Consider the following 27,938-nt stretch of genomic DNA (forward strand, 5'->3'; position numbering starts at 1 on the left):
CTCCTAATCTTTTTTGTATTCCCTTGATTGGAATGCTAGTGGCAGTTTTTGTTCTTTTTATAAAATTACACTAGCATGCAACAGGTCTTTTACTTGAAATCATGGACACATTTATGGCTGTATTGTTAGCTCAAGATATAATTAAGTTTTGTCCCTAACCCCCACTCCCATCCACACATAAAAATCTCTAGTTTGAGTTAGGTGGCATCTTTGGGCTTATCTATGCAGTGCATTAGTCCACACCAGAGGGGTATAAATTCTAGTGCCCACTAGCATGTCGTGCATTAACTGGCCCGTGTGAACGTTGCTGGTGTGCAGAAAAAATTATTTACTGTGCATTAAAGTAGGACTGTTTGAAATGGAACTATATTAATGAATACTGGGGAAGTTTTAGTTGCATACCATTATGCCCATCTGGTGGAGAGACACCCTCAGATTTGGGGGTGGTGAGTTAAAGCTCCAGTGATGCTGCTGCTGAAACTAGTAATGCAGTGGGGATGCTGCAAGATGAGTTACAACTTATCTGCTAATCAAATTGTTCTGTGCTGGTAATCAGACCTCGGTAGCTTCAGTGATAGTGTGACAGTATTTTGAAGTATGGTTGCTCTCACTGGAGATAGGCTACCTCAAGTGGCGTAACATGAGTCTACTACCCGTTGCAATTAAGACCATTGTAATAGAAATGCCATTGTAAAATGGGGAGCAATATGCTTTTTAATAAGATTTCTTTGTAGAGATGTTAAATGGTTTTATAGCTATTACAGGTCTGAATACTTACTGTTTCGATTTTTGTCACGAGCCCATTCTATATTGTGAAGCCAAAAGCATATCCAAAAAGGAAACCTCAACCTTAATTTTCCTACAGGTTTGCTTTCTTATTTTTTCTAAAGTTCCTTTTAAAGGTGCTGACTTGCAGTGTTGATTTACATGGATCCTAATCTTTTTGCGAGGAAGAGAGGAGTGTAGCCGTCAGACTAATAGTACTTTTGCAGACAATAATATGCTTATTAAATTTCTAGACAAACTTATACAATTCTTAAGTTTATTGACGTTTTTGTTAAGTGGCCTGGAACTTGCCATGCACCAGATCAAAGCTCATCATCTGCTAATGTCAAAAACTGTTCTGGCTTCTCAAATTGGTCAAGTAGTGTCCACCTGACACTGTGCTGCTTTCTCATCAGAAAGGCAGTTTGTTTTAGTTCTTTCAATTGCCCTCAGAATAGGTTTTCCCTGACAAAAGATTGAAGACATATGGGACTCTAAAGTAAAGTTCTATTGATTCCCTCAGTTCACTTTTTCTTTTGAATAAAAAGGACATACTGAGTCTCAGTTATCATGAACTGAGAATAACAGGCTCTAAAGAAGCACTGAGCAGGTGGAACAGCATAATAAGGAAACTTGGTTTCACACTCTGGACATTTCAAATGTAGAGATGTGACTTCATGTGCAGACTGACACATGCCTTCATGATAGTACCCAGATGTATAATGAACTTAATCTATCTTAATGTTGTGAGTCTCAGTTCTTGGTCTGTGATACTGGATGCTTGTTGTCCGTCCGTCCGTCCGTCCCCCCCCCAGCAATAAGAATTTGTAACTAGAACATACGCTGAATGTTTGCCACATTTTTGTCTTATGCCTCAGTTATCTGAGACCTTCTTCATACAAATATAACAGGTGTGGAACAGACTCGGGGGATGTGATGGACAGAGACGGGAATGGAGAGAGAAGTTGCTGGCAATTGGACCCATCCCTTGAAAAGAAATTCTGAGATTAAAACCTTCTTGCTAAAAACAGTCTTCTCTCTTACCCGTAACAACAGAAAAAGTGTGGTGTGGGAGGAAATGCACGCCAGACAAATAGCACTTGTGATGAATTAATTCTATAGCTAATTTTATGCAGTTCCGTTCCTTTCAGACAATCTCTTTTTAAGCTTTCTAAAAGATGAATATGCTCATAGAAGTCACTATTAATACTGCACCCACAGTAGTGACAGGAGGTTTTGCAGATCACTTTGAGAAAAGATTACTTAAAGTAATGTCAGATTCTCTGCTGCTCCCTAGCAGAACCCATGACAACCCAAAATGTGGGTAAACATATGATGTAAAGCGTTCTTGCTTCATTTGCAATTACTAAGACTTTTTTGTTTCCTTTCTGTAAGCCAGGATGTGTGCCAATTTAAATAATGCTAATGATGGTGGTAGTGTGAAGAAGTGACCTTGGGCTTTTTAGTTATGTGTTATTTCAGAAAAAATCATTTTCAGTTTGAAGTAGGATTTTTATTATGAAGATTGTGTGATAAAACATGAACTGTAGACTAAAAATTAGTTTGCTTTTAAACACGTTCTTTGTCATGTTGGAGTGTGGATGTCTTTATTTCTTACCTAGTATTCTCCCCCACCCCCAATCCGTTCCTTTCTAACTTTAGTCATCTCAGTTACCCCCTCTCTTAATCACATGGTGCCCTGAACTATCACTTTCTCTTGGTTTGTCCCCTTGTTACTGTATTTTCAACAGTAAATTCACTTGCTTTTCAAGAATTCCCTGTTAAGACTTCAAAGTAAGACTTTGAAGAAAGGGAAAATGAGGAGAATCCAACTTGGAGCTTGTCTGAACACTTGGTAATATAACACAATGCTTATTTTTTAAAAACCTATCCTGGTATATCTCTCTCAAAGTACAAATTTATATCAACTTCAACTTAGATTGCCCAGCACATTTTTGCTGGATTTTTGCTCTGGAGTTGCCTCAAGCATGAATCTTACTAGTTGCATAGTAACTAGTTTCTAAGAATTATATTTGTAAACAGTCTAAATGTCTATGTAACCTGACCCTTTTAATTAAGTGATGCATCCGGTGTCTATCTAGCTCAACTGTTCTGTAAATATGTAGCACACACTGTGTCTTATTTTCCTTCTTTGTGAATAGATATTGTATTTCCATAGTGACAAATGTTTTGGTTAATCTGGCAATACCAGTATTTATATTAGACTTCCTCTTTGCTTCCAAAACAGCTTTTGTATGCAGGTCTGAGCAGCTTCTTGTGCTTCATGAAATCAATATCTTGTTTTTAGAGAGAGATGAAGTATGACAAACTACTTTGGTCAAGAGTTTAGTGTGTGCTAAATTGTGAGTGGTATTGACTTTGTGGTAATTTGAGGAAAATTACACATTGAGATTATACAAATTGTGACTCCAGCAGTCAGTATTTAAATCATGAGGATTAGAACTTTTTACAGGATGTGCTATTAAAGGGTCAGAGCCAAACCCAATGGAAGTCTTCCCATTGATTTAATTGATTTTTTGCTCTGTCACAAATACCAATAGGCCATGCTAGGTTTGTTCCTACAAAGAACTGATCTTTTGCTGCTGTAAAGGGGCAGCATCAGCATGGATTATAACTACTTACTGTTGAAAATTAGTTTGCTGCAATACTTCATATTGTAAACGTGGCATTCAAATTTCTCAAGTTTACATGGCTTCATTTTGAAGCAATTTAGAGTCCTTTCCAATGATTCTCTAAGCAGAGTTGGTGTCATTCATGATCCGAATTTAAACTTGAGAGCACTTTTTACTTAACCGACTATATGTTTAACATGTTATGACATTAGCTTTTTAAAAAGAACCACTATGCATACATTACTTAGCTCTTTAGAGTGTGCAGCCTTCTGATCCTCTCCACATGATTCCCATGGTATCCTTCCCTGCCTGCCCTTTGCTTTTTGTTCTTCCTTTTCTTCCCCTACCCCTTCCAAGCATGCTTTTGAGTCCATCTCAGGGTGCTTAGCACATTGGGCAGTTTTTATTCTAGGCCCTGAGTGGCCAATTCCAAAGGTGCTGTTTGACAATGATCTTTTAAAAATAGGTGTTGGTTTCAATCTTTTAAAATATTCTAAGCATTTTTGTGGGATTTTTTTTTTGCAGTGAAATACAGTAATGTTATTTTGTAGTTGAGATTTTGTTTCTTGCACAATCAAATTTATTAATGGTTCTATCAGGTAGCTTTGTATTTCCTGACACTCTGCATTTAAAAAATCATAACATCTTGACATATGTATTAAATATGAAGAAGTTTCTCAAGAAAATACTTACTTTGGGCCTCACAGTGCTTCAAAAACCCACATTGTTACTGTCCATGTGCTTTTGCGAACATCTGGTCAGTTTACTGTACTTCAGTTAATGTTTGCAAATGGTATATTTGAGGAATGATGATGATAAATATACCTTATTAAATCAATGGTTGCAATTCAGATTATTTTTTTGTGGGGTGGGGAGCCTAAATGTCTGTGGTTTTTATTTTGTTTCACTTAATTGATTGTGAATTAGCAATCCTGAAACTGAAATACTTTAGTTTTCAAAAGGTACTGGGAGTCCACTGAGGAGCTTGCCTTTACGGTACTGAATAAATTTTTCATAAAAACAATACTTGATGCTGGAACATAATTGCTGTGCTATATCAGACCAGTGGTCTGTCTAGCCCAGTATGCAGTCTGAAAGTGATCAGTCCGTTCCCAGATGCTTCAGAGAAGTGCAAGAAACTTCAGAGTGAACAACTCTGGAATAATGTGCCCTATGAGAAGTTTCTGCCAAACTCAGTTTAGAATTGACTTGTATGCTGAAGCAAGAGGGATTTTTCATCTTTAATTGCTTGTCATCTAATGCAACCATGTCTGTTCTCATCCTTTTTACATATCTAATTCATTTTTAAGATCTTACTGTATATGTATTTGACTCATCTCACCATAGTGTCTCATCTCACACCCCCCAAGTTTTGTTTGAGGGGGAAACAAACCTCTATTTTCTGCAACTGTAAAGAGTAGCTTGAAACATGGCAGGTTTTTTTTTTTTTTTAACGTATGAGGGTGGGCTGGGGATAGCTAAGATTAAAGCAGTGTGTGTTGTATTTGGTTCTGAAAGCTCAGAGGGTAGTGTTAATTCTGCTTGTAGGAATTAATTCCATGGTCTAAGTCCATCTCATGACAAAGTTTTCTCTCGTGCTTTCAGTTCTCCTCCTGTTCATAGACAATTTGATAGAGGTCATGGTCATGGGGAGAGATGCAGTTTCTTGAGGAACTAGGGTCAGGCCTGTGAGGAGCTGATGATATTAAGAATGAGACATTTTGAATTGGATTTTGTATTCATTGGAGCTAGTGTAATGAGTGGAACCCAGAGGTGCTGTGATCATAGTGTCAGTTGCTGAGCAGATGGGCTCTTTTTCTTACCAGTTGAAGCTCTTAGGCTGTTTGCCTTTATTTATAGGTAGGATTTGCAATAATCTAATTTGGAAGTCATGAAAACATGATTATTGTGACCAGATCAGTTTGATAGGATAGGGCACAGTGTTCTGGCCAGCTGCGAGAGAACATGGGTGTCTTTCACAATCATGGATAGCCAAGAGTACCCCAATGCTATTCACTGACTCTGCAATCTTCAGGCAGATGCATTTGACCAAGGTCTCAAGACCTTGCCTTCTCCAAACATCTTCTCTTTTCTCTCTTGTTCGGGTTTAGTTTCAGCCAGCTGCTCCTCATCCAGGTATTTGGACAGCTGGCAAATAGTAATGTTGACATCTGAGGCAAGGGAGAGGTCAGCAATACACAAACAATACCAGCTCTACACCTCAGCCCATATGTCTAACCAGCAACTTCAGACAAGTATTGAATAAGATAGAGTATGGGATTGACCCTTGCAAGACTTAATAGGAGAGGCCTCTGGACATGGAGAAACAATGGTCCAGCTCATCCTTTTGAGTTTAGTCTTGGAGAAAAGACTAAGTTTCAAAGATACCTTGGGCAAACAAGTTCCATAGATTAATCATGTTTTTTGTGGAAAAATATTTTATCTGTTTTTTTAAAACTTTGAAAGCTTTTATCACGTCCCCTGGTTCTGTTATGAGAGGTCTGTTTAACTAGGTCTGTTATGAGAGGTCTGTTTAAATAGGTCTGTTTGATTGCGTATTTAACATTCATTATTTTGTGTATCTCTGCCATTGCTTTTTAATTTGTTTCCTCTATAAATTAAACAGACCCAGTCTTTTCAATCTCTATCCATGCCTCTAATCTTTATCACCTCTTTTTGGATCTCATTTATTTCTTCTGTATCTCTGAAATACAGTGAATTTACACCCTTACCTGGAATATTGTGCCAACATTAACTTATCTAATTGCATTAGTAAATATGAGAGTGCTCAATGCACAGGGGCAGTCAAAAAAGCAGATATTTTCATCAGGGTACAGGCGAGTCTCATCTTACATTGGGGTTCCGTTCCGCAGTTAGCGCGTAAAGCGAAAACCGCGTCTAGTCAAAATTACATTGAGTTGAATGGCGGGCGAAATTGCCCGCATTATAGGTACAATATTAAAATTGTTATTCCCTTTATTTGTTTTTTGTTTTTGCCAACCGCGTAAAGCTGAAATCACGCATGTTAAATGCGCGTAAGATGCAACAGACCTGTATCCAGAATAACACAATGGTCTTGTTCCAGAGAGGTTAGAGGTAATTTTAAAAGCCACCAATATGTAGAAATAGTTCCTTCTGATGTGCACTCACTTTCATTAGTCAACAGTAAAGGTGCTGCCTATTCATCTATCTTTACTAGGTTCCTCTCGGGATTTCTTTCGTCTTCTATAGTCTGTCTTATATAAAATATTTGAAGATAATTTTATCTTCCTATATACCCTCATTTCCAGATTGTTTGTTGGTGAACTGGGACATCCCACTGTTGTTTTGGGGTTTTTTTTGGTAAGGGGAAAATTTACTTTCCTTTTTGAGTTATGGTCCTTATGTGTATTCCATGGGATGGGTGGTGGTGGTATGTGCTCCATATAATTGAGATCAGAAGATTCTTGCTAACCATATCCTTAGGTCCACACTTACCCCTTTCTCTTTATGTTCCAAACTGAGGGCAAAAGGGGCAGTGCAAGACTGAACAGCTCTCCAGTTCTTTTCTGCTGCCTGTGGTCTGAGGTGGAACCTCTTCATTAGCTAGGTTCTGCATCTAACTGTAATTAACAGTAAATAGTTTAAAATGTAGTTTATATTTTTTATAGTTCACATAGTTCTTAATAGGGTTTGGTGGGTCTCTACCTACCTGAACCCTTCCCCCTCCACACCTCTCCATGGAGTGCCTAGTTATTCCCAAGATCTGCAGATTCTAAAACTGCGTGTCCTGTCCTCAGGCCTTCCTGGTCAGTGATGACCACCTCAAGTGCCTCTACAGCACTGCAGCCCATTTCTGTGGGTGAAAGGAAATTCTGCGCGCATAACATTAATTTCTGCAAAATTCTGCATTGCGCAGTGGTGCAGAATTCCCCCAGGAGTAAGATTGATAAAATAATTTTGTGACATTGTAATACCTAATGTGCACATTAAAAACGCCACAGCAATACCTGGGGGGAGGAGGGCACTGAAGCTTGCAGCATTCTCGCAGCTCGGGGCACCGCTGGATCAGCCCATGCCCGGCAGAGAGGGCACTGCTGGGGGCAGCCCTGCAACCCCCTCCCCCCACCTGGCTCTGCTTCTCTTGCAGCTGGCTGCAGTGGTGGGTCTGCCCAGGAACCACTGGATCTGCCGGAACATTTGGATCTGCCCTGGCACTGCTGCTCTCCTGGCAGTGATCTGCCAAACTAGCCGCACTAGGCAGCACCTAGTAACTGGGATCAGAGCAAGGTGCACAGCGCTCAGCCATGCGCATGCAAACGATCCCCCAGCCCACAGTACTCCACTTCCAAGGAGAGACAGCAGGGTGCCCCCCCCCCCAAGCCAGGGGTAGATTTTGAACTTGTTAACAATTAAACGGTTAACTGATATAATTTTAATAGTTTAAATAGTTTTAAACGATATTTCCATCCCTATTCTTCAATAACCTCCAAGTTAGGACAGACTCTACACCCCTGTAGGGAGTTTCAGAAGCTCACAAGGAGCACGGTACCATTCTCCTGGCTCTGAAGGGCAGAAGCGCCCCAAAAACAATTCTAAGTGCAGGAGCTGGACTGTCCCCAATACAGATGAGGGAATAACAAAAGTAGATTTCTCTTACTCTGATGGTACCAATGCACCATGAAAAGGAGTTGTTGGTACTGAAGACAGCAATGAGATGGCACTGCACAGAAAGACAAGCCAGTCTGTTCACTTGCATCAGGGGATACATACGAGGACCCCAAGGAGATGTCCATCTATATGGACTTGGAATCCCCAATTCTGTTGGAACCTGTTCTGACCAGGAAGGTCTCCACACCATTGGTCCAGAGCATGCAAGACAGGGAGAGCCACTCACCAGTACAGTCTGCCAGTTGGGGCATAATAAGGCCTCTGGCACTGACAGCACCATCCATAGAATTCGAAACTGCCACTGCTTCTGGAAAGTCAGGTTTTGGTAGGAGATCATCACCACTCCCATAGAGACAAAGGATCAGACCAGTCAGAGGACCCAGAGTCTCATAGGCACCATCCTGATTTCATAAGATTGATTGTGCACCTGGAGGGATTGTGGTACCTGGAGACCAGTGGTACTCTCCTCCATGGTGATTGTCCCAATTTGTATTTGACCCCTCAAATTGGCCTTACTGGAGACCATCGGATCCATACATGCAATACCTTGAATCCAGATGATCCCATTGGGAAGCCAAACAACCCTTCGTTCGCAGAGAAGATCTCGAACCTCCTCAAGAACTAGTGGAGGAAGAGGAGGAACTAGATCAGGCAGAACCACCAGCCCTGATGAGACTGTCATCTTCATCTGCAGATGTGATAATTGTACTAGCCTCACCATCACTGCCTAGTGGTAACAGGCAACTTGAAGATTTACTGAGGAGGATTGCAGACGCATTCCATTCCTCATAAATTACTGGACATTTTCCAGAAACTGGTACCATTAATGAAGCCATCTTAAAATCAGCCAAGACCATCTGGCACACTCCAGCCACTTGTGCCCCCACTCCAAAAAGAATGGAGAAGTACTTTGTGCCATCTAAAGGGCAGAATTTTTATTTATATGCCCTGCTCTGAATTCATTAGTAGTACAAGCTGTTACTGAAAGAAGTAGACAGTGTCTACCCCCTCTGATAAGGAAGCTAAATACTTAGACCTTTTTGGAAGAAAAATATTTACTTTGAGTGTTCAGTTTCACACAGCAAATTACCAAACCTTACTGTCAGAATATGATTTTATTAATTATACTAAGTTTGAGGAATTCACTAATTCCCACAAAAAGATAGGCTGCAATTCCAAGCACTCATTGAGGGTAAATTGCTAGCCAGATCATCCCTTCAAGCCTCAGTTGATGCAGCAGATAGAACGTCCTTCTTGATGGCAACTTCTGTGGTCATGCATTGGGTGTTGTGCTACTGTCTCCTTCCAGGTTCTGACCACCTCAGTCCCAGTCGACTGTGTCACAGGCACCACCAGCCAAGAGGCAATTTTGAAGATTTGGTCGAAGGTCTGATTAACCTCCCCCGACAACTAGTGTATATTACACAACCTACCCAGATGTTTGGCCACCGACTATGGCCATTTTACCAAGCGTGGGCATCCATCACCACAGATCACTGGGTAGTGGAGATAGGACATTCTAGGTATATCATCCCCTTCATCTCCATCCCGCCTACCCATCTGTCTTCCCCGTCCCTCTTTAGGGACCCTTCTCACGAGCATCTTCTACGACAAGAAGTAAACTGTCTTGTACAGCTAGGTACTGTGGGACATGTTCTAGTACAACTCAGGGGGAAGGGGTTCTATTCCCACTACTTCTTGGCTCAAAAGAAACATGGAGGATGGAGACCCATTTTAGATCTCCAAAAACTCAACAGATTTGTACGTACCCACAAATTCAGGATGGTCACGCTGACGTCAATAATTCCAGTGCTGGAAGAAGGGGACTGGTTTTCATCCCTCAACCTATAAGATGCATATTTTCATATCACTATACACCCTGCACACAGACGATTCCTACGGTTCGCAGTAGGGAGAGCCCACTTCCAATACAGAGTGTTACCATTCGGACTCTTGACAGCTCAGAGAGTCTTTACCAAAACCCTGGCTGTAGTAGCAGCACACCTACACAGACAAGGAATTATGATGTTCCCATACTTGGATGATTGTCTCTTGAAGGGTTGCACTCAAGCAGACACTTTTCCATACCCGAAGGCTACAAATAAATCAGAAGAAATCTACTCTACAACTAGAATTCATCGGAGCTTACCTAGACTCGATAGAAGCCAAAGCTTCGTTACTAATGACCAGATTCTCCACAATGACCACTCTCCTATTGGTAGTCACAATCAGTCTAAGGGGCTCTGCACGCACTTGCCTATAACTATTAGGACACATGGCAGCCTCTATCTTTGTGGTCAAGCACGCATGACTACACATGCGCTGTCTCCAGGGATGGCTGAGCACAGTCTATGTACCATGCACGCACAGTCTAAACAGACTCCTGTCACCACCACCAAAAGTCATACAATCACTACAATGGTGGCTAAACCCACGCAGTGTGTGTGCGGAGTCCCATTTCACCAAGACCCAGCATCTATCCTGATCACTACAGATGCCTCACTGATTGGATTGGGTGCACACTTGAACCAACACACAATCCAAGGGAAATGGTCTCCTGCAGAGTCGTTATTACACATCAATCTACTCGAATTACGAGCAGTTCAAAACATGTGCCAACATTTCCTACCGATGATAAACAAATCAGTAAGAGTAATGACAGACAATGTAGCCTGTATGTTCTACATAAACAGACAGGGAGGCGCTCAATCTCGTTCCCTGTGCACAGAAGCCATAACATTATAGAACTGGGGCATTATCCACAATATTACCATTACTGTGTCGTACCTCCCAGGCATGATGGCAGACAAGTTGAGCAGACAGTTTTCCCAAGAACATGAATGGGAACTGAACAACAACATCGCACAACGCATATTCCGCAGGTGGGGGTCACCACATATTGATCTGTTCGCAACATCACAAAACCGCAAATGTCCAAGGTTTTGCTCACGAGCAGGACTAGGACCGCAATTCCTAGGATATGCCTTTGTCATCCGATGGAACACGCCCATCCTTTATGCATTCCCACCGATACCGTTTTTATCCAGAGTGATACACGAGATACAGATCGACAGAGCCTGGATCATACTGATGGCTCCGGTATGGCCCAGACAGAGGTGGTTTCCATACCTGAACAGCATGGCGCTTTGCACCCCGTACACCCTTTCTCTGTGTCAGGATCTTTTCTCTCAGGACGAGGGTCATGTTCTTCACCCGAATCTACGAAAACTCCACCTGAAGGCATGGCTCCTCCATGGCTCCATCACGATGAATTAACCTATTTGGAAGAGGCTAAAAAGGTGTTGCTAAACAGCAGGAAACTTACCATGTATACCATTTACCTCCATAAATGAAAGAGGTTCTTCTCGTGGTGTCACGACAGACCCATACCGGCACTTACAGCGCCAATACATTCGATTTAGGAGTACATGTTGCATTAGAAACACATGGGGCTATCTATTAGTTCACTTAAGGTGCACCTCACAGCCATAGCTACTTTTCACAACAAGATAGATGCACGAAGGCTGAAAACCATCTGATTACAAAATGCTTCCTCGCAGGTATTCAGAACATGTACCTGAAGTCTGCAACCCTACACCAGCATGGGACCTAAAACTAGACCTCAGAGGCCTTACCAGAGCCCCTTTCAAACCACTTGCTACCTGTTCTCTACTACATTTATCAATGAAGGTAGCGTTCCTGGTTATGATTACTTCAGCACGTAGAGTGGGTGAAATTGGGGCCCTCATGGTCCATCCTCCTTACGCCATATTCTTTAAAGACAAAGTGACTATGCGACCACAGCCTAAATTTGTATCGAAGGTACCTTCGTCATTCCATCTCAATCAACCTATCCATCTACTTACGTTTTACACTAAGCCACGTGGGTCTACACAGGAATCTCCACACTCTAGATGTTAGAAGAGCACTAGCATTCTACCTAGATAAAACAAAACCTTTCTGTAAGTCTCAGAGACTCTTCATTTCCACCACTGAACGATCGAAGGGCGCAGCCATTTCGAAACAAAGACTATCAAAATGGATTTCAAATTGCATCCATTTATGTTACCAACAACGAAATATAGAACCCCCGACAGGGATCAGAGCCTATTCTTACATAACGTTCCAATCGGAGAACTATACTAAGCTGCTACTTGGGCTTCCATACACACATTCACAAACCACTATGCAATAACTCAGAGTTCAGAGACAGATATGATACTTGGGCTTACGGTACTAGCCTCAACTGTACAGTCAACTCCGAAACCCATCCTTCCATAATGGGGTACTGCTCCCATAGAGACAGCACTCAAAGGAGAGGGGGTTACTTACCTGGTGCAGTAACTGAGGTTCTTTGAGATGTGTTTCCCTGTCGGTGCTCCACTACCCGCCCTCTCCCCATCCCCCTTTGTTTTGCAGTTCACAGAAAGGACTCTATCGTAGAGAAGGAACTGAGGAGGTCGGGATGCATGAGCGCTAGATAAAGCGCCAATGGTACCGCAATACAGCTACTGCACACATGCATCCTTACCAGGCACTGCTACCAAAAATCTCTGATCAGCAGCGCCGGGACGCACTGACACCTGAAGTGGAGCACCCACAGGGACACACATCTCAAAGAACCTCAGTTACTGCACAAGATGAGTAACCTTCTCTAACCCCTAGAGGAATCCATTTACTTTCAGGTCGCGCAGTTTAACAAGATTTTACTACCATTATTTAATATCACTTCTACCAAGCTGTGGCAAAAGATTTTGTTCAAAGAATGGATTAAGTCGAAGGACTTCATCAATTCATGAATTTCAGAAGCTGAAAGCACAGCTTGTTTAAAACCCACACAAGGGAGCTCTTGCATGGGGCAGAGAGTTGAGAGGAGAATATGCAGAAACTATCTTAAGTATTTTTAAGGTGTTTGTGTGGAAAGATTAGCAAAGCATGTTGTATTTGAGGTGCTTTTCAATAAGAATCAAATTTAAAACTAACCAGTTTAAAGGCACTACCTCCAGATCTTGAACTTTGCCTCTTTTTAAAAAAACTTAATTTCACTGGTGGCTTTTAAAGTCCTTACTTACACTTGCCCCTTTGTATTGATCTAGTTTACTAGTTATTGCCTAGTGTAGCATTTATTTTTAAAAGCAGAGATACAAAACTTCTAAGAGTATTAGAAAATATTATCATAGTCTGAGAACTAATCAGACACTTATAGATCTGTGTTTTTTTGTAAGAACTGTTTGTATTACACAAAAATTGTTGCATTTTATTTTATAGTTGTATACACAGGGCTTGCAAATGGATTTTTCACTTGGCGAGTGCCATCAGTTTCCATACAGTCTGAGCTTTTGTTTTAAAACAAAGGCTGTAGCTTGTCGTGTTAGGTCTTGGCCACTAGAAAATGTGTTTTCACTTTTATTTGCTTGTAACCATTTCTAATTCTATCACTTATACTTGATATCACTTAATATCCTATTTTGTTTTTGTTTTGTTTTTATTTTTAATCTAAACAAAATCAGGTCTAGTTTTGACTTAGTGATTGTTAACTCTAGTTAAAGTGATAAGCTGTCCTTTGTCTCTATATAGGAGCATACAAACCTTATTATTCCTCTGAAAAGTCGAGGAAAGGACATTGCAGAGCACGTGCTTTTGGGAAGATTCGGGGAGGGGGAAGTGTTGGGGTCATCTCTACTGGGTATTACCAGAGCTCCTGTATGCCAGAGTGTGGCTGGGCTGTAGCATCCAGGTTGCTGCAATCATAATTACTGAGTCAAACCTGCTTAACACACATTCAGTGTATGCTTGTCTGCTGGCTGGCAGGGTACAGGCTGTGAGCCACAGCAGAATAGCATTTAAGGCACTCGGTTACAGGGCAGGCAGTGAGACAACCTCTGTGGGGATTATGCCCCACAACATGACATCCTCCTTTATGGCTGAACAGCTGTTTCATTTATAAAGGGACTGGTGGTGGAGAAATCTTTGGATCCATCTGTGTCTCAGTGGTGCCAGATAAGAAGAAGAAGAATTATTATTATTTATTTAGTGTTCTAAAAGAGAGCTTGCTGACACAGACCATGACCCTGAGGTTCCACCAGATGAGCACCTGGGGTGTGGGTTCTGCCTCTTCCCCTTCTGATGACGCTCCGCAGTTCTGTGACCTGGTGGATTGCATGACATCTGCATTGAATTTACCTTCAGTAGTAGTGGAGGAAACCTTCTATCTGGTGTTCGACATTCTTGGGGCTGTCTCCAAGAATAGGATGTCGTTACCAATTCTCCATGGTCTGCTGCAGCCTGTTCAGACTATTTGAGCCACTCCTTCCTCTTGTCAGCCTGTTTCCAAGACGGCAGACGAATTATATCAAATACTCCCGGGGGGCAGGGGGGTTGTATTTTCATACACACCTTGTATATAATTTGTTGGTGCCTGCTGCCAGCAATGGTTGAGGTCTGAACAAGCATATTCCATTCCTGCTGATAGAGAGGAGAAAGAAAATTGATTCCCTAGGAAGAAATGTGTTCTCTTCTCCCACTGTTGGTATTAGGGTGGCAAATTATTAAGCAGTTATGACTCACTATCAGTTCCACCTATGGGAAATTATGCTATTGTTTGTACAAGATTTGCCAGATAATAAAAGGATGTTGGCAAATGTGATCCAAATGGAGGGTCAAAATGTGGCTAAGTATGCTCTCAGGGCTTCGTTTGACACCTCGGCCTCTTCTGCTAGTACATTGATTTCTGTAGTTACTCAGAGGAGACATGCTTGGCTTCTCTCCTCTCTTCTGGCTCTGGATACTAGAATTAAGGTGGAAGATCTCGCCTTTGATAGGGATGGTCTTGTCAGTGAAAAGACATGAATTACTGGAAAAGCTAAAGGAGACGAGATCAATGCTCTGTTCTTTAGGCTTGATTCCTTCTACTGGAAGACTTCCTACTCTTTCTTCCCATTATTAGAGACAGTATTATCCATAGTCTTCCTTGATTTATTTCTTGTCAAATCAAAGAAGACATCAGCAGGCTGTGACTTTCCAGAGCCACCAGAAGAAGTCGTCTTTCAAATCAAGTCCTAAATCTCAACAATCTGCTTCCTCCCTGTCATCTTCATTGAACACCAAGCCTCAGATTTGATGTGAGGATTGAGAATTGAGAACCAATCAGCAAGGATCCTTCCCTTCCTCTGTTTGGAGACAGGCTAGTCCATTTTTATCAGCAAATGGAGGTTTATTACATCCCTGAAATTACAGAAAAGGGCTATTATATTCAGTATGAGAAACTACGCACTTTCAGTTCCCCCTACCTCTCCCTTTCAGGGAACCCTCTCACAACGCTGTTCTACTTTCAGAAGTGCAGAAATTGCTTCTGATAGGGGCTGTCAGGGAGGTGTCCAAACACCTTGAGGAGTCAGGGGTTTTATTCTCGATACTTCGTAGTACAGGAGAAGAATGCAGGGGGTGAGGGGAGGAAGGAGTTAATCCAATTTTAGATTTAAGGAACTTGAACAAATATATTTAGAAGCTTTGGTTCTGTATGTTAATTCTGACCTTTATAATCCATTCACTTTAACTGTGGATTAGTTTGCGACTCTTAATCAGAAGGATGCATATTCTCATATTTCTGTCAGACAGTCATCAAAAGTACCTTTGTTTTGTGGTGGCAGGACACCATTTCCAGTACAAGGCGCTCCCATTTGGCCTGTCCATAGCACCAAGAGTATTGTACAAATTGCCTCTCTGTGATATAGCTCAGCTGAGAAAGCAGGAGATTTTTGTTTACCTATATCTGGATGATTGACTGTTGAAGGCTGCTGTTCACAAAAATCTATTAAGCCATATCGCTTATACAATCGCCCTTTTTTTCAGACCTGGAATAACTACTGAATGTCAAGTTGAATCCGTTCAACTCAACATTTTATTCTTTAGGTGCCATATTGGACTCAGAAAAGCCTTTTTACCACAGGACAGGTTTTTTTAAATAGTGCAGTATATTTTAAACTTTCAAATATGTCAGAACTCAAAGTAACTTTCTTTCTGAGTCTCATGGCTGCTACTACTTGTGTGAATCTCCTTGAGTGTCTCGGAATTAGGCCAGTGCATCATTGGATGTCCAGATTTGGCTCGTTGACCTGAGACCATCTTCAAATGTTAGTCAACATTTCTTGAAATGTTCCGGACTCGCTGATGTGGTAGGCAGTCAGAGCTAATGTCCTCAGAGACTTCCAGTTCAATCCCCCTTCGCCATCAGTGAGGGTAACTTCAGATGTGTCAAACAATGGTTGGGGGGATAGGCACAACTGAGTCATTGTACAGTTTGAAGATCACTGGGTTTCTCAGTAGAGGGGCTTGCACATAAACATGTTGGAGTTAAGAGAAACTTTGTCTGGCCCTCACGTTGTTCCTCCCTCACATACGTGGGAAGGTTGTTCAAGTAGTGATGTAAAACACAGCCGCTGTAAAACGCAACAAATGGGGGTACTCACTCCGTTAATACCGTAGAAATGTGCGGTCCGTGACGACTTACCAAAATTCATGGAGTGCCCCCCCCTCGGCGAAAATTATTGTGCACCCCTGCTTCAGGGGCTGATGCTAGATTTGATAGAGTAGTTTTTCAATTTCTATTAAGTTCAGGCTCTGGTTCCTCCAGGCTATTTTCAGTATTACTTATCCTACTACTCATAAGTGGGAATATGCAGAACTACTCAAAGCAGAAATTAAGGTCAGTTCAGTGTTCTTTGAGATGGCTCTGCATAGCCCCCTCCCCCGTCTTTTTGTTCTGTATTTCTGGCTTGGTGGTGGAAAGAGATGAGATGGTAGAGGGCACTGTGCCTCCTTATATAGCCTTGCTTCAGAAGATTCAGGGATGCTGGGGTTGGGCGGGGGGGAATAAGAGCACAAGCACTTTAACAGACACTGCTTGGAGATGGTTCTCCTGTTAGGCATCTTTGTGTGGCACACTACATATAAGTGGAATATGCAGAGCCATCTTGAAGAACTCTGGTTACAAATAAGTAACCTTCACTTCCTGAATTTTTTTTCCCCCTACTGAAGGGCTAAATTTTTGTGGATACATTATGGTACAGTGAATAAACTTAAAATATATTCCAGTTTGAGGTGTTACTGGTTCCAGCAGTATCCCCTGTTTTAAATGTAGGGAATATCACTGATACAGGGTAAAAACTCTAAATTTGGAACATATTCTAAATGTTAGAAACTGTAGTTTCTTTTGAGTTTTCTAAAATATTAAAATTTGACTAGTGATTTTAATACTTAAATTAAGGATCATCCATCTGATTTAATATTTTGCTTTAATTCCAGAGGGAAGTTTGCAGTGGTGAAGAAGTGTGTCAAGAAAGATACAGAAAAGGAGTTTGCAGCCAAATTCATGCGAAAAAGAAGAAAGGGCCAAGACTGTCGAATGGAAATAATCCATGAGATAGCTGTCCTTGAGTTGGCACAATGCAACCTTTGGGTCATTAATTTACATGAAGTTTATGAGACTGCAACAGAGATCATCTTAGTTCTGGAATAGTAAGTACTAATCTCATATTGTGGGGTCTTATGCTTTTTTCCCCGTGTGTGTGTATGTGACATACTCACACACTAATTTCCTGAATTATTTGCTGAAAGTGAAAAATCTAAATAATGTGCACCCAAAAGACAAGAAATTTGAAAACTGATATTTCACTGCTGAGTTGCTATAATCATCTGGTTTTCAGATCTGGAAGAAAGAATGAGTAAATCAGGAATTACAAGCAATTTGTGGGATCAAGTGACTATTGTGGACTATATCATTTTCCCTAACCTAGTTGAATTTATAATCTATTTGTAATAGGTTGCCCTGTTTGTAATATACTTGTAGCTTTGTGGTCATGTGATACACTAACTTCTCTAGATGTATTATTTCATTAGAAAAATTACTATAATGTGAAGACACAAGACAGGAGATTCTCTCTCTTGGTAGAAATTGGGGTGGAAGATGCCAGACATGTGCCTGCACATACATGGGCTCAAACATAAACATACTGGTTTGGCTGACTATGGGCCTGTATATCCCTTTTGAATACAACTCATTTTCGCCTGTGCTGACATCTACCAATGGGTGCCCCTTCTAATAGTGATGTACTTTAACCACTGCCTTACAGCATTATTGCAGACAGGTTCCTAGAGAGAGCTGAAACTTCAATTATTTTTCTGTCTCAAGTAGAAATATAAACCTCTTACAGAAAAGATTTATTCATTGGATCTGCAAATCCATCTGGAGTCTCTGCCTCTTTCTTGCTAGTTAGAGTGAAATAAAAGCTAGTTTGAAGGAAGAAGTTAGCAATGGCACTGTGCTTCAACTACAGCTTCCAGTTTGTATTCTGCCACTGAAGATACATGGCATCTTGAAGCCCTCCTATTGGAACAGATATTGCTGATATCCCATTTGTAGTATGTCTTCTGCACTGGATTGTTCTGCTCATAAGACTGTTTTTTTTCCTGTGCACCAGAGAAGAAGGCAGGTTTTGTGGTTAAGGCCCTAGGCTGGGACTCTGAGATGTGGATTCAATTTCCTGCCCTGCTACAGACTTCAAGTGACTTCCCTAATGTCACACAATTTCTCTGAGCCTTAGTTTCCCTTTCTGTAAATTGGGGGTAAAATGTGTTCTCCCCGTGCTCCCTAGAAATTTTATCTGTTTAGACTGTAACCCCCTCAATGCTGGGGCTCTTACTACATGTATATACCTCACTTAGCATAACAGAGTCTCAATCTCCATTAAATTCTCCATCGGCTACTTTAGTACAAATAATAGAAATCCCTTCTGTTTATGCTCTTCCAGTAGACTTATTCTAGCTGAACCAATGCTAGCTAAATAACTTGTGGTCTGGCAGTTCAGTCAAAACTTTACTTCTGTCAGACAGTTCTAGTTCCTCATCTTCTTAAACACTAGATCAAGCAGTTTCAAACATAAGAATTCTTTAAAATGACTCTTGTCACCTTGACGCTCAAGACAACTTCTAGTCTTTAGCTCTCTGGGCAAAGTGAGAGCAGCAGCTTCAACAATTTTTTAAGATGGCTTGTCTGGCAGGAACAAAAGTCTGTGCTCCAACAGTACCCTATTGGGAGAGAACCTATCAGAAGTGTGGGCGGGGAGGTTCAGGATCAGACCAGTCTGAGTAACTTGAGACTCCTTTCATCTGCCCGTTCTTCTTCCCTTTTTCCACTTCTCTCCTCTCCCTACAAAAAAAATAAACAACAAAAACCAAAGTTTCACAAGATGAATCTGCAGTGACTGGAGCCTTTTTAGTCCTGAGTCTTTAATTATGTCAAAATGTCCATAGATCACTGCCAAAAAGGTGATGAAATAAATACTTGTTGCGGCTAAACTGTAAGAGTTATGGTTTCTCCCAAGCCTCTTGTTCCTCTAGATGTTCGTTAAATGACTAGGAGAGAGTAGTTATGGTGCTGGCAGTTCAGAAGCCATTTACGTTATCTGTTATTAGTATAACTCATTGCCTGCCTTGGTGAGAAGCCTGGTTTTCAAGTTTCTCAGATTCTTGTTCATAGGCGAATGTGGATTATATGAAATTGTGATTAGGACCTTACGCTTACCCATCCCCATCCATCTGAGAAGCTCAATTAAATTGAAGAGAAGCTGTAGAAGATTAATAGGGATTTGTTTTTAAAATAAATAGTACACTACAGAAGAACCTCAGAGTTACGAACACCAGTTATGAACTGACCAGTTAACCACACATCTCATTTGCAACCAGAAGTATGCAATCAGGCACCAGCGGAGACCAAAAAAAGCAAATACAGTACGTACTGTGTTAAACATTAAACTACTTAAAAAAAAGCAAAGCATCATTTTTCTACTGCATAGTAAAGTGTCAAACCTGTATTAAGTCAATGTTCAGTTGTAAACTTTTGAAAGAACAACCATGTTTTGTTCAGCGTTACGAACATGTCAGAGTTACTAACAACCTCCATTCCCAAAGTGTTCGTAATTCTGAGGTTCTACTGTAGAACCTCATTATAATAGGTATTTTCTAAAAAATGTCAACTCTTTTTATATATTCTTTACTTGCACTACAGTATGTAGATTGTCTATGGATTGTAATTGAGTGAGGTATAGAAAACTGGAATGGTGTCTGTATTTAGTTTAGTGTCAGTGATATTTAAACAGAATAGCTAGTTTCAAAATTTGAATCCAACAGGGATGTGGTGTATGCTTAGACACCAAATCCAGAAGTAAACAATTGGGTTTTTTTTTTGTGACACATGTAATACAGAACTGCTGGATTTTTGATAGGAGGAGTTAATACTTCATTACACATAGAAAGCACATTTAGGATTGTAAACTACAAAAACACACTTCCACTGACTTCAGCAAATATATCTGGACACTTTTCTAATGTCAGCATGTTCCAGTGACATGTTGAAACAAAACTGGTCTGAGTGTTAGTAAACTTCTGACCTTCTGGATTCAGGGGATTAATAAACATACAGTTTAGACTGCAAACTCTTTTTAGGGCAGGGTACTGTCTCTCTATGCTCTTGTGCAGCATGGTAGCAAAATGTGGCACCCCAATCTTAATTGGGGTGGTTGGACACTACAGGGGGCCCCTGGTATATGTCAGGGTTGCGTTCTTGAAAACGGCGACGGACACCGAAATGACGGATACTGGGGAATTTTTCCCCATAAGAAATAATGGCCTGCCCCACCTCGCCTCTTCCTGCCCAGTTCTGCCCCCTCCTCTGAGTGCGCTCTGTCCTTGCTCCTCCCCCTCCCTCACAGCGCCTTCCGCATACTGGAGAAGAGCTGTTTCGCGGTGTGCAGGAGGCGCTGGGAGGGAGGGGGAGGAGTTGATTGGCGGCCCACATGGCCACTGGCGGACGGGAGGCGCTGTCAGACGCTGGCTGCCGGTGGATGCTAAGCACCCACAGAAAAAACACACAAAAGGTGAAGCAACGGATATGCGGATCGGGACCGACGTGAATCGGAACATGTTTCCCTGTTGATGAGCGACGGATACGCGAAACAACAGATGAAGAGGAGACATGTACCAGGAACCCCCTGTACTGCAGTAAATACCAAAAAATCCACAGTATTTTATTTATTTATTTATATAATATGAATAAATCCTTGTATTAAGTGGTGATTTAAATTGTTTTCTGAGGGAAGAATATTTAGGAAATAGTCTCAAAAACCGTGCCACCTCTGTCATCTATTAATACTTTTGCAGTGTCTTTGAAGGATGGGAGAGGGAAACTTTTTGTCCACATCTATAAATCCTTCCTTCCTTAAGTGGTTTCAACAGCATTTTTTAACGCAAATAACAAGCTAGTTATTTCCATCAAGATATTTATAATGCACCTGTTGACATGATGCATAGGTGCCCATTTATGCCTAACATCATTTAAATAGGATGTAATTAGTTTGTCTAATCCAGAAAAAATAGATTTTAGGTGGTATAAATATAAATGTCTAGTCCACTTGCTTTATGGTGGTGGCCAAAGTGAGACCTGTTGCCACAGAGTATTTCAACTTTCATAAGGATCCCAACAAAGTAATGAGTGCAGCTAGTTGTGAACATGTAGCATGAAAAGTTTCAAGTATTGTTTCAAGTTTAAAAGTAATAGGGTCCACCAGAGTGGAAATAATGGTATATAGTTTTCATATTTCCGTCTGGGATCTTCTATCAATGGGTACAGAGTAAACTGACACTCCCTCCTGTGGGTCATTTTTTATGTGGAAAGCAAGGCTTTTCTGGCAGTGGATAGTTTGACTTCCATCAGATCTAGTTTTCTTGTACAAAAGTTGAACTGAGGCAAATTGTGTTCACTTTGGCCCCAAATTGCTACTCATGTCTTCCTTGGCTGTCACTCCTGCCAATTCATCATATCCATTTACACATGACTACCCTTATAACTATTGTAAGGGGTCCTTCTAATCTTCTCACATGAAGAGCTCTGTGTAAGCTTGAAAGCTTGTCTCTTTCACCAACAGAAGCTGATCCAATAAAATATTACCTCACCCACCTTGTCTCTCTAATATCCTGGGACCAACACAGCTGCAACAACACTGCATGCAAACAGATAGTGACAGCGAGGCTTAACTGCAGCCATTAAGTTCCAGTCAGGAGCTTCAGATTAATCACTGTGTAGCTTACACATCAGAACAGTTTGGCTACACTGTACCAGAAACAGTAATGTTATGCCAATTGTATGTCACTATGTCAGTATGGAAATGAAACTTTCTAATTAAAATACTCTGAATTATATGGCTCTTCTGGGTATATCTCTGCTGCTTCACATTGCTGTCTCTAAACAACTGATTTTCTAGAAAATATTTTTTGATATACTAGGTTGTGCTGGCCGGCTGTATTTAGACTAAACTTCTCAGACCAAGAACAGTCAATATGTGCCTTATGTAGTATGAGACTGTAGTACAGTCTTAGCACTTCATGAAGAATAAAATGAATTCATGAGAATATATCTTTTTGCGGTGCAATACACATGAAGACTGTTCTTTCATATTAAGCTGTGCATGATGTTATGAATTCATTAAAGTTTAATGACAAAATTTGCATTGTTTTAAGACACTGATAGTTACATGAATGTAAAAGGTGACCTTTTTCTATAATTGGTCCTAAACACACCTGTGAATTGTGGCCTCAAATGCTGTCTTACGTTTTTAACACTATTTTTAAAGATGTCAAAAGTAAATAAAATATCCCTTGTAGATAAAGTACAAGATTTTTTAAACTTAAAAGGAAATCCACTTTTCTACGAAGTATCTTGTAGAGCTATTTAAAATTTGACACTGCAGATTCCTTTTTTCTTTCTTGTACTTGCAAGGACTCCAGTAAAAATATAAAATAAGTATGACACTCATGCAGCATGGTATTTAGCTGCTGCCTTATGTAATTTGTGGGAAGAAAATAAATTCAGTACTTTTTTCATTTAAATACAAGGCATACTGCCATAGAACTGAAAACTTCCTGTGTGCAAAACATAACCTAATACAATAAATATGTACTACCTACTATAGAAGGTGACCTTTTTATTTCCAATACAGGGAACAAGGTAACAGTTGCCTCTGATATAGGGGTTCCCAAATGTGGTATGCCTGCCCCTGGGGGTATGAGAGACATCTCTGGGGGGTACATGGGAGAAATTGTGCAACAGCGGATTTTACTTATTACACCTCTACCCCGATATAACGTGACCCGATATAACACAAATTCGGCTATAATGCGGTAAAGCAGTGCTCCGGGGGGGCGGGACTGCGCATTCTGGCGGATCAAAGCAAGTTCGATATAACGCAGTTTCACTTATAACGCGGTAAGATTTTTTGGCTCCGGAGGACAGCATTATATTGGGGTAGAGGTGTATTTATTTATTACATTTTCCTAATAGGCTACTCAGGCGAAGCTTTAAAATTCTGTGGGAATTTGTTATATAAAATACAGTAATTAATTTACTTCAATATGTACCAACGAGAACACAGATATACAGAGATGCTGACATACAGAGCCCTCACCTCCAATCACCGTACAGCGTGGGTTCAGTTGTCCAGCAACTGTCCAGTCTGAGTTCAGAACTTAGTCAGGGTTTTTTTGGTTGTATATGTCACACTATAAATAGTGAAATATGGACAGATGGCTAAAGGCAGGTAGTGTTAAGAACACAAAAAGTATCAGTAATGAGACGGGTAGGTTTTACGCGGGCAGCTGGTAGATTTGGAAGGGGGTACGCAATAAGAAACGTTTGGGAACCTCTGCTCTAATATAATAGGATCATAATGTTCTTCCGCATCCCTAGTGGAAAGTCCAAGGTGAAGAGGATCTATAACATATCTTCACTGGTACTATAAGTTAACCAGTAGCTGATGCTTCCTCCTCTATCTGATTAGCAAACTCCATGAAGTGGTAGTTAAGGTTGAGGCAGGATACATTTCATCCATGCAAAACTTTAAGAATGGAAATAAGTTAATGGGGGGAAAATTGTATGTTCTTTTCTAGCTTCATATAGTCTACAACAATATTGACAACGGACATGAAAACTACTCCATAAGGCTTTCACTTCTACTTCCAGCAGATAACACTGGAATAGAGAAATGTAGGTTGTGTGTTGGGAGATGGGAATTGATATATGACTAATGTGCCAGTCAGCAGTCTCTCCATTCTGATTATCCATGCTGTTGCATTTGTCAATTGTAAAGAGACATGTCCCTTTGCTTTGTATTGGTCTCTGTCACCTCAGTATATAATGATCTATAATAAAGAAGTGGGGAGAAAAGTTAGAGCACCAATGAATGAAATTATGCTTAGAATTCAAATGAGCTCAACAAAAGATGTTGAAATCTTGTGTTAGTCATGGAGGCCAAAAGCACTTCACCATCACAGTCCATTTTGAAGTCCCAACCACCAGAATTGTTTTGGGTGGTACACAGTGTAATGAATCTTCACCACTTTGATACAGAGTAGTGTTTAGACTCATAAACTTTAAGACCAGAAGGGACCATCAAGATACAGATTAAGATTCTGTCACAGGTATTTTTAGTAAAAGTCAGGGACCGGTCACGGTCAATAAACGAAAATTCACAGAAGCCTGTAACCTGTCCCATATTTTTTCTAAAAATATCGTGTGTGTGGACAAAGAGAGCGATTCTGGGGCTTGCAGCTGCTCTAGCCGTGCTGCTGTTCCTGTACCAGGGGCTGACCTCTGCTGCTCCAGCCCCAGGGGGGGATGACCCAATCCCAGCTGCTGCTCTGGTGGGCTTGGGGACTGCTGCCCCAGAAGTAGTCACGGAGGTCCTGGAAAGTCAAATAATCTGTGACAGAATTGTATCCTTAATCATGATAATCTAGTCTAACCACCTGCACATCACAGGGCACAGAACCTCACCCTCCTGTAGTAGGCCTTTATCCTCTGGTTGAGTTACTGAAGACCTCTAATCTTGACTCAAAGACTTAAAGTTACACCATTTACTCTAGTTCAAACCAGTGAGTGAGCCATGCCCCACACTGCAGAGGAAGGTGTATCCACTCTTACTTGATTTTCCTCCCACTCAGCATTAGAATCAGGTATGGAGGTTACATGAGCATCTCCCAGCTGTCTTCCCCAGATTTCTAGTTTAAAGGTCTTTTAATTAATTGTGCCAGTTTTTATCTCAGAGTACAGTCCTCTGTCTGTGAATGCCTCCCAGTGGTCAATGCCCTCCTTACGGCACCATTGCCTGAGCAGTCCGTTGATTATCATAATCTTGTCTCACCTTCACTCTCCTCTGGGGACAGATAGAAAGCCACTGAAGATTACCCGAGCTTCCATTTCTTTAAGTATCTTCCCCAGCCTGGCGCTGTCTTCCCTGATGCATTCCAGCGAGAATCTAGCAGTATCACTTATTCCAACGTGAAGGACAATACGTGGATTCTTTCCTATTCCCATTAAGATCCTCTTTAGCCTCAGATCCAAATTCCATATCTTAGCTTCCGCCAGACAGCACACCCTTCAGTTTTCTTTGTCAGCTCTGGTGATAGCCTTGTTGCCCTTCTCAATAGGGAGTCCCAATCACATAGACCTGTCTCTTCCAGGTGTTGGTGTAATTCTCGAGCGTTCCCCCTTCTGTTCTTTCTGGCTGCAAGTCATCTTGTCCTCTTCTTGGAGTCATTTGCTATCCTCCTGGGGCTCCAAACTCTGGCTACCTCCATTGACTCTTCCCCTCTTCTTGTAGGACTAGTCACTCTTCTCTTCTTCCTTGCCTTCCCATCTTCTGTTACTGCTTGTCTGTCTCCTTCATTTTGCACCTCAGCAAACCTGTTCCTCAGCTCTATTTCTCCTTCACTAGCCAGTCTTTTTTTCTGCCTTATTCTCATAATCACATGCTTCCACTGGCCACTTTCCTCATCCAGTAGTTTACCTTCACAGGCTCATTAATAAAATTACTTATTTGATCAAGATTGAAAATCTGTAATGGCAGATGTGTCAGGGAATGGAGGAAAACAAGACATATGCTTTGATTTATTTGGCTCACTTTACTCACTAATCAGAGGGGTAGCCATGTTAGTCACCCACGAAAGCTTATGCTCCAATACGTCTGTTAGTCTATAAGGTGCCACAGGACTCTTTGTCGCTTTTTACTCACTAAGGTTCTGGAGCTACTTGGTGAGTTCTGTGCACTGACCTTGATTTAGACCTATGCCATCTTAGCTGTTAAAATCTTGTTGACATTGGATCAGTTATTCATTTTGGAATGTTGCCTTCCAAAAGGGAAATTGTAACACCAGGTCAAGAGCTCTCTTTAGGGTGATGCCTGATCGGACGGGAAACAGGAGCTTGAGGTTGTATCAGTAAACCTTACTGTCTGGGCTATGGGGAGGAATGGAGTTCTAGCCCCACAATCCTGCCGCTGAAGATACTTGGCCATATCTGTGCTGTTTTCTCTTAGCAGGGGCTTTTCTCTCCTGGAGAAAAATAGTTGATTTGAAGATTTTTGTAAGAACAAGACTTAAGGGGGGAGCTCAGTTGGACAGGGATGATCTGATTCCAGTTGATTAGTGGGACTAGATCCAAAGTTGAAACAAGAATGTGAATCCCGTTTATCTGTATTGTTGAATAGGAGAGTACAGAAATCATCTTTTGGAACAGAAACTCTCTAATCTTTCTATTTTGAGGGGGGAGGGAGCTACTGAAAAATTGTGGTGGGACAATTCTGGCAATACCTCGAGTCCTCACACTTCCTTGCTCTGTTTCACTCTAGCTTTTAGGACTGGGTATTTATATGGAAACTGCTGGCCTCATTCAGGTAAGAGATGAACATTAGATCTAGCTTCCTTTTTATACTCTTGACCCCAGTGAGTGTTTGGATACTGGTAGAGATAGATGGAGTTGCACTAGAGTGACACACTTTTTCTTCTCTGAGAGGTCACCTAAATTGGGTAGTTATCTGCAAGGCTCTGATGGACAGGGTACAACAGACTTTTGTTGTCTCCCTTCCTGTTAATTGAGTGTATGAGCCCACTAACACAAAATGAGATGGTTCGTATTGTGATGCTGTCAGTATGCTGATCAAATTGTTTTCCATCTATTTCTTTGGACCTGGATACTGTGATCATTCAGATTTTTGCCTCTGCTGACATAGCTGGTTGAAGCTCTGACTGGATAAAATGTGTTGGTGGGCTGTGGGAAGTTACAGAAGTGATGCATGACTTCTCTATTGGCAGAACAAGATCTAATGGATGGAAGCTGAAGCAAGACCATTTCAAATAGGAAATAAGATGCAAATTTTTGCAGGTCAACATACTTAGAGATGTAGATGCTTGAAAGCTCTTAAATGAAGATTGGATATCTTTCTGGAAGATACTCACTCCAGTTTAACCATAGATTATTGAGACTGATCATGAATTACTGGGTGAAATTCTATTCCTTTGTTTTGTATGAAGTCGAGACTAGCGGATCACAGTGATAACTTCTGGCTCTTAAATTTGAGTCAATTGCATCGTGATTGTCTATTTAAACTAATTTTTTTGCGATCTTGAGGTCATGTTGTATTCTTGGCTGATTCTAGATATCCCTGAATGCTTTCTTTCCTTATGCCATCTCATTAGATGCAGACTTCCCCCAATTATATACTTGTCTCTGTCATCTTCAGACTACTGCAGTGTGCTGTATGAGGTTACACCTAAGGAACACTCAGTAAATGTAGCTAGTATAGAATGCAGTTGCCTGCATACTTCTAAGGGTCTGTCTCAAGCACTTATTGCTCAGCAAATCTACAGCATTCCACCATGCTGCGCATTGTCGATGTGGACCCTGTGTTCTTGTAGACATACGCTAAGTGATGTGAGGATCATGGAGCACAGACTCGTGCGTTCTAGAAACTACATGGGTTTCCAGTTACCTTCCAAGTTAAATTA

General features: G+C 41.1%; 1 protein-coding gene across 1 annotated transcript in view; it reads left to right on the forward strand.

The window, feature by feature from the left end:
- The window catches only part of LOC113407008 (serine/threonine-protein kinase 17A-like), a 53,729-nt gene that overhangs the window by 2,917 nt on the left and 22,874 nt on the right, over window positions 1–27,938 (forward strand). Inside the window, exon 2 of the mRNA XM_026654054.2 lies at window positions 17,352–17,564. Coding sequence (XP_026509839.1) covers window positions 17,352–17,564 — 213 coding nt within the window. The remainder of the gene's footprint in view (window positions 1–17,351; window positions 17,565–27,938) is intronic.

Source organism: Terrapene carolina, unplaced genomic scaffold (genome assembly GCF_002925995.2).
Source record: "Terrapene carolina triunguis isolate 2854851 unplaced genomic scaffold, T_m_triunguis-2.0 Scaffold179, whole genome shotgun sequence".
Lineage (NCBI taxonomy): Eukaryota > Metazoa > Chordata > Testudines > Emydidae > Terrapene > Terrapene triunguis.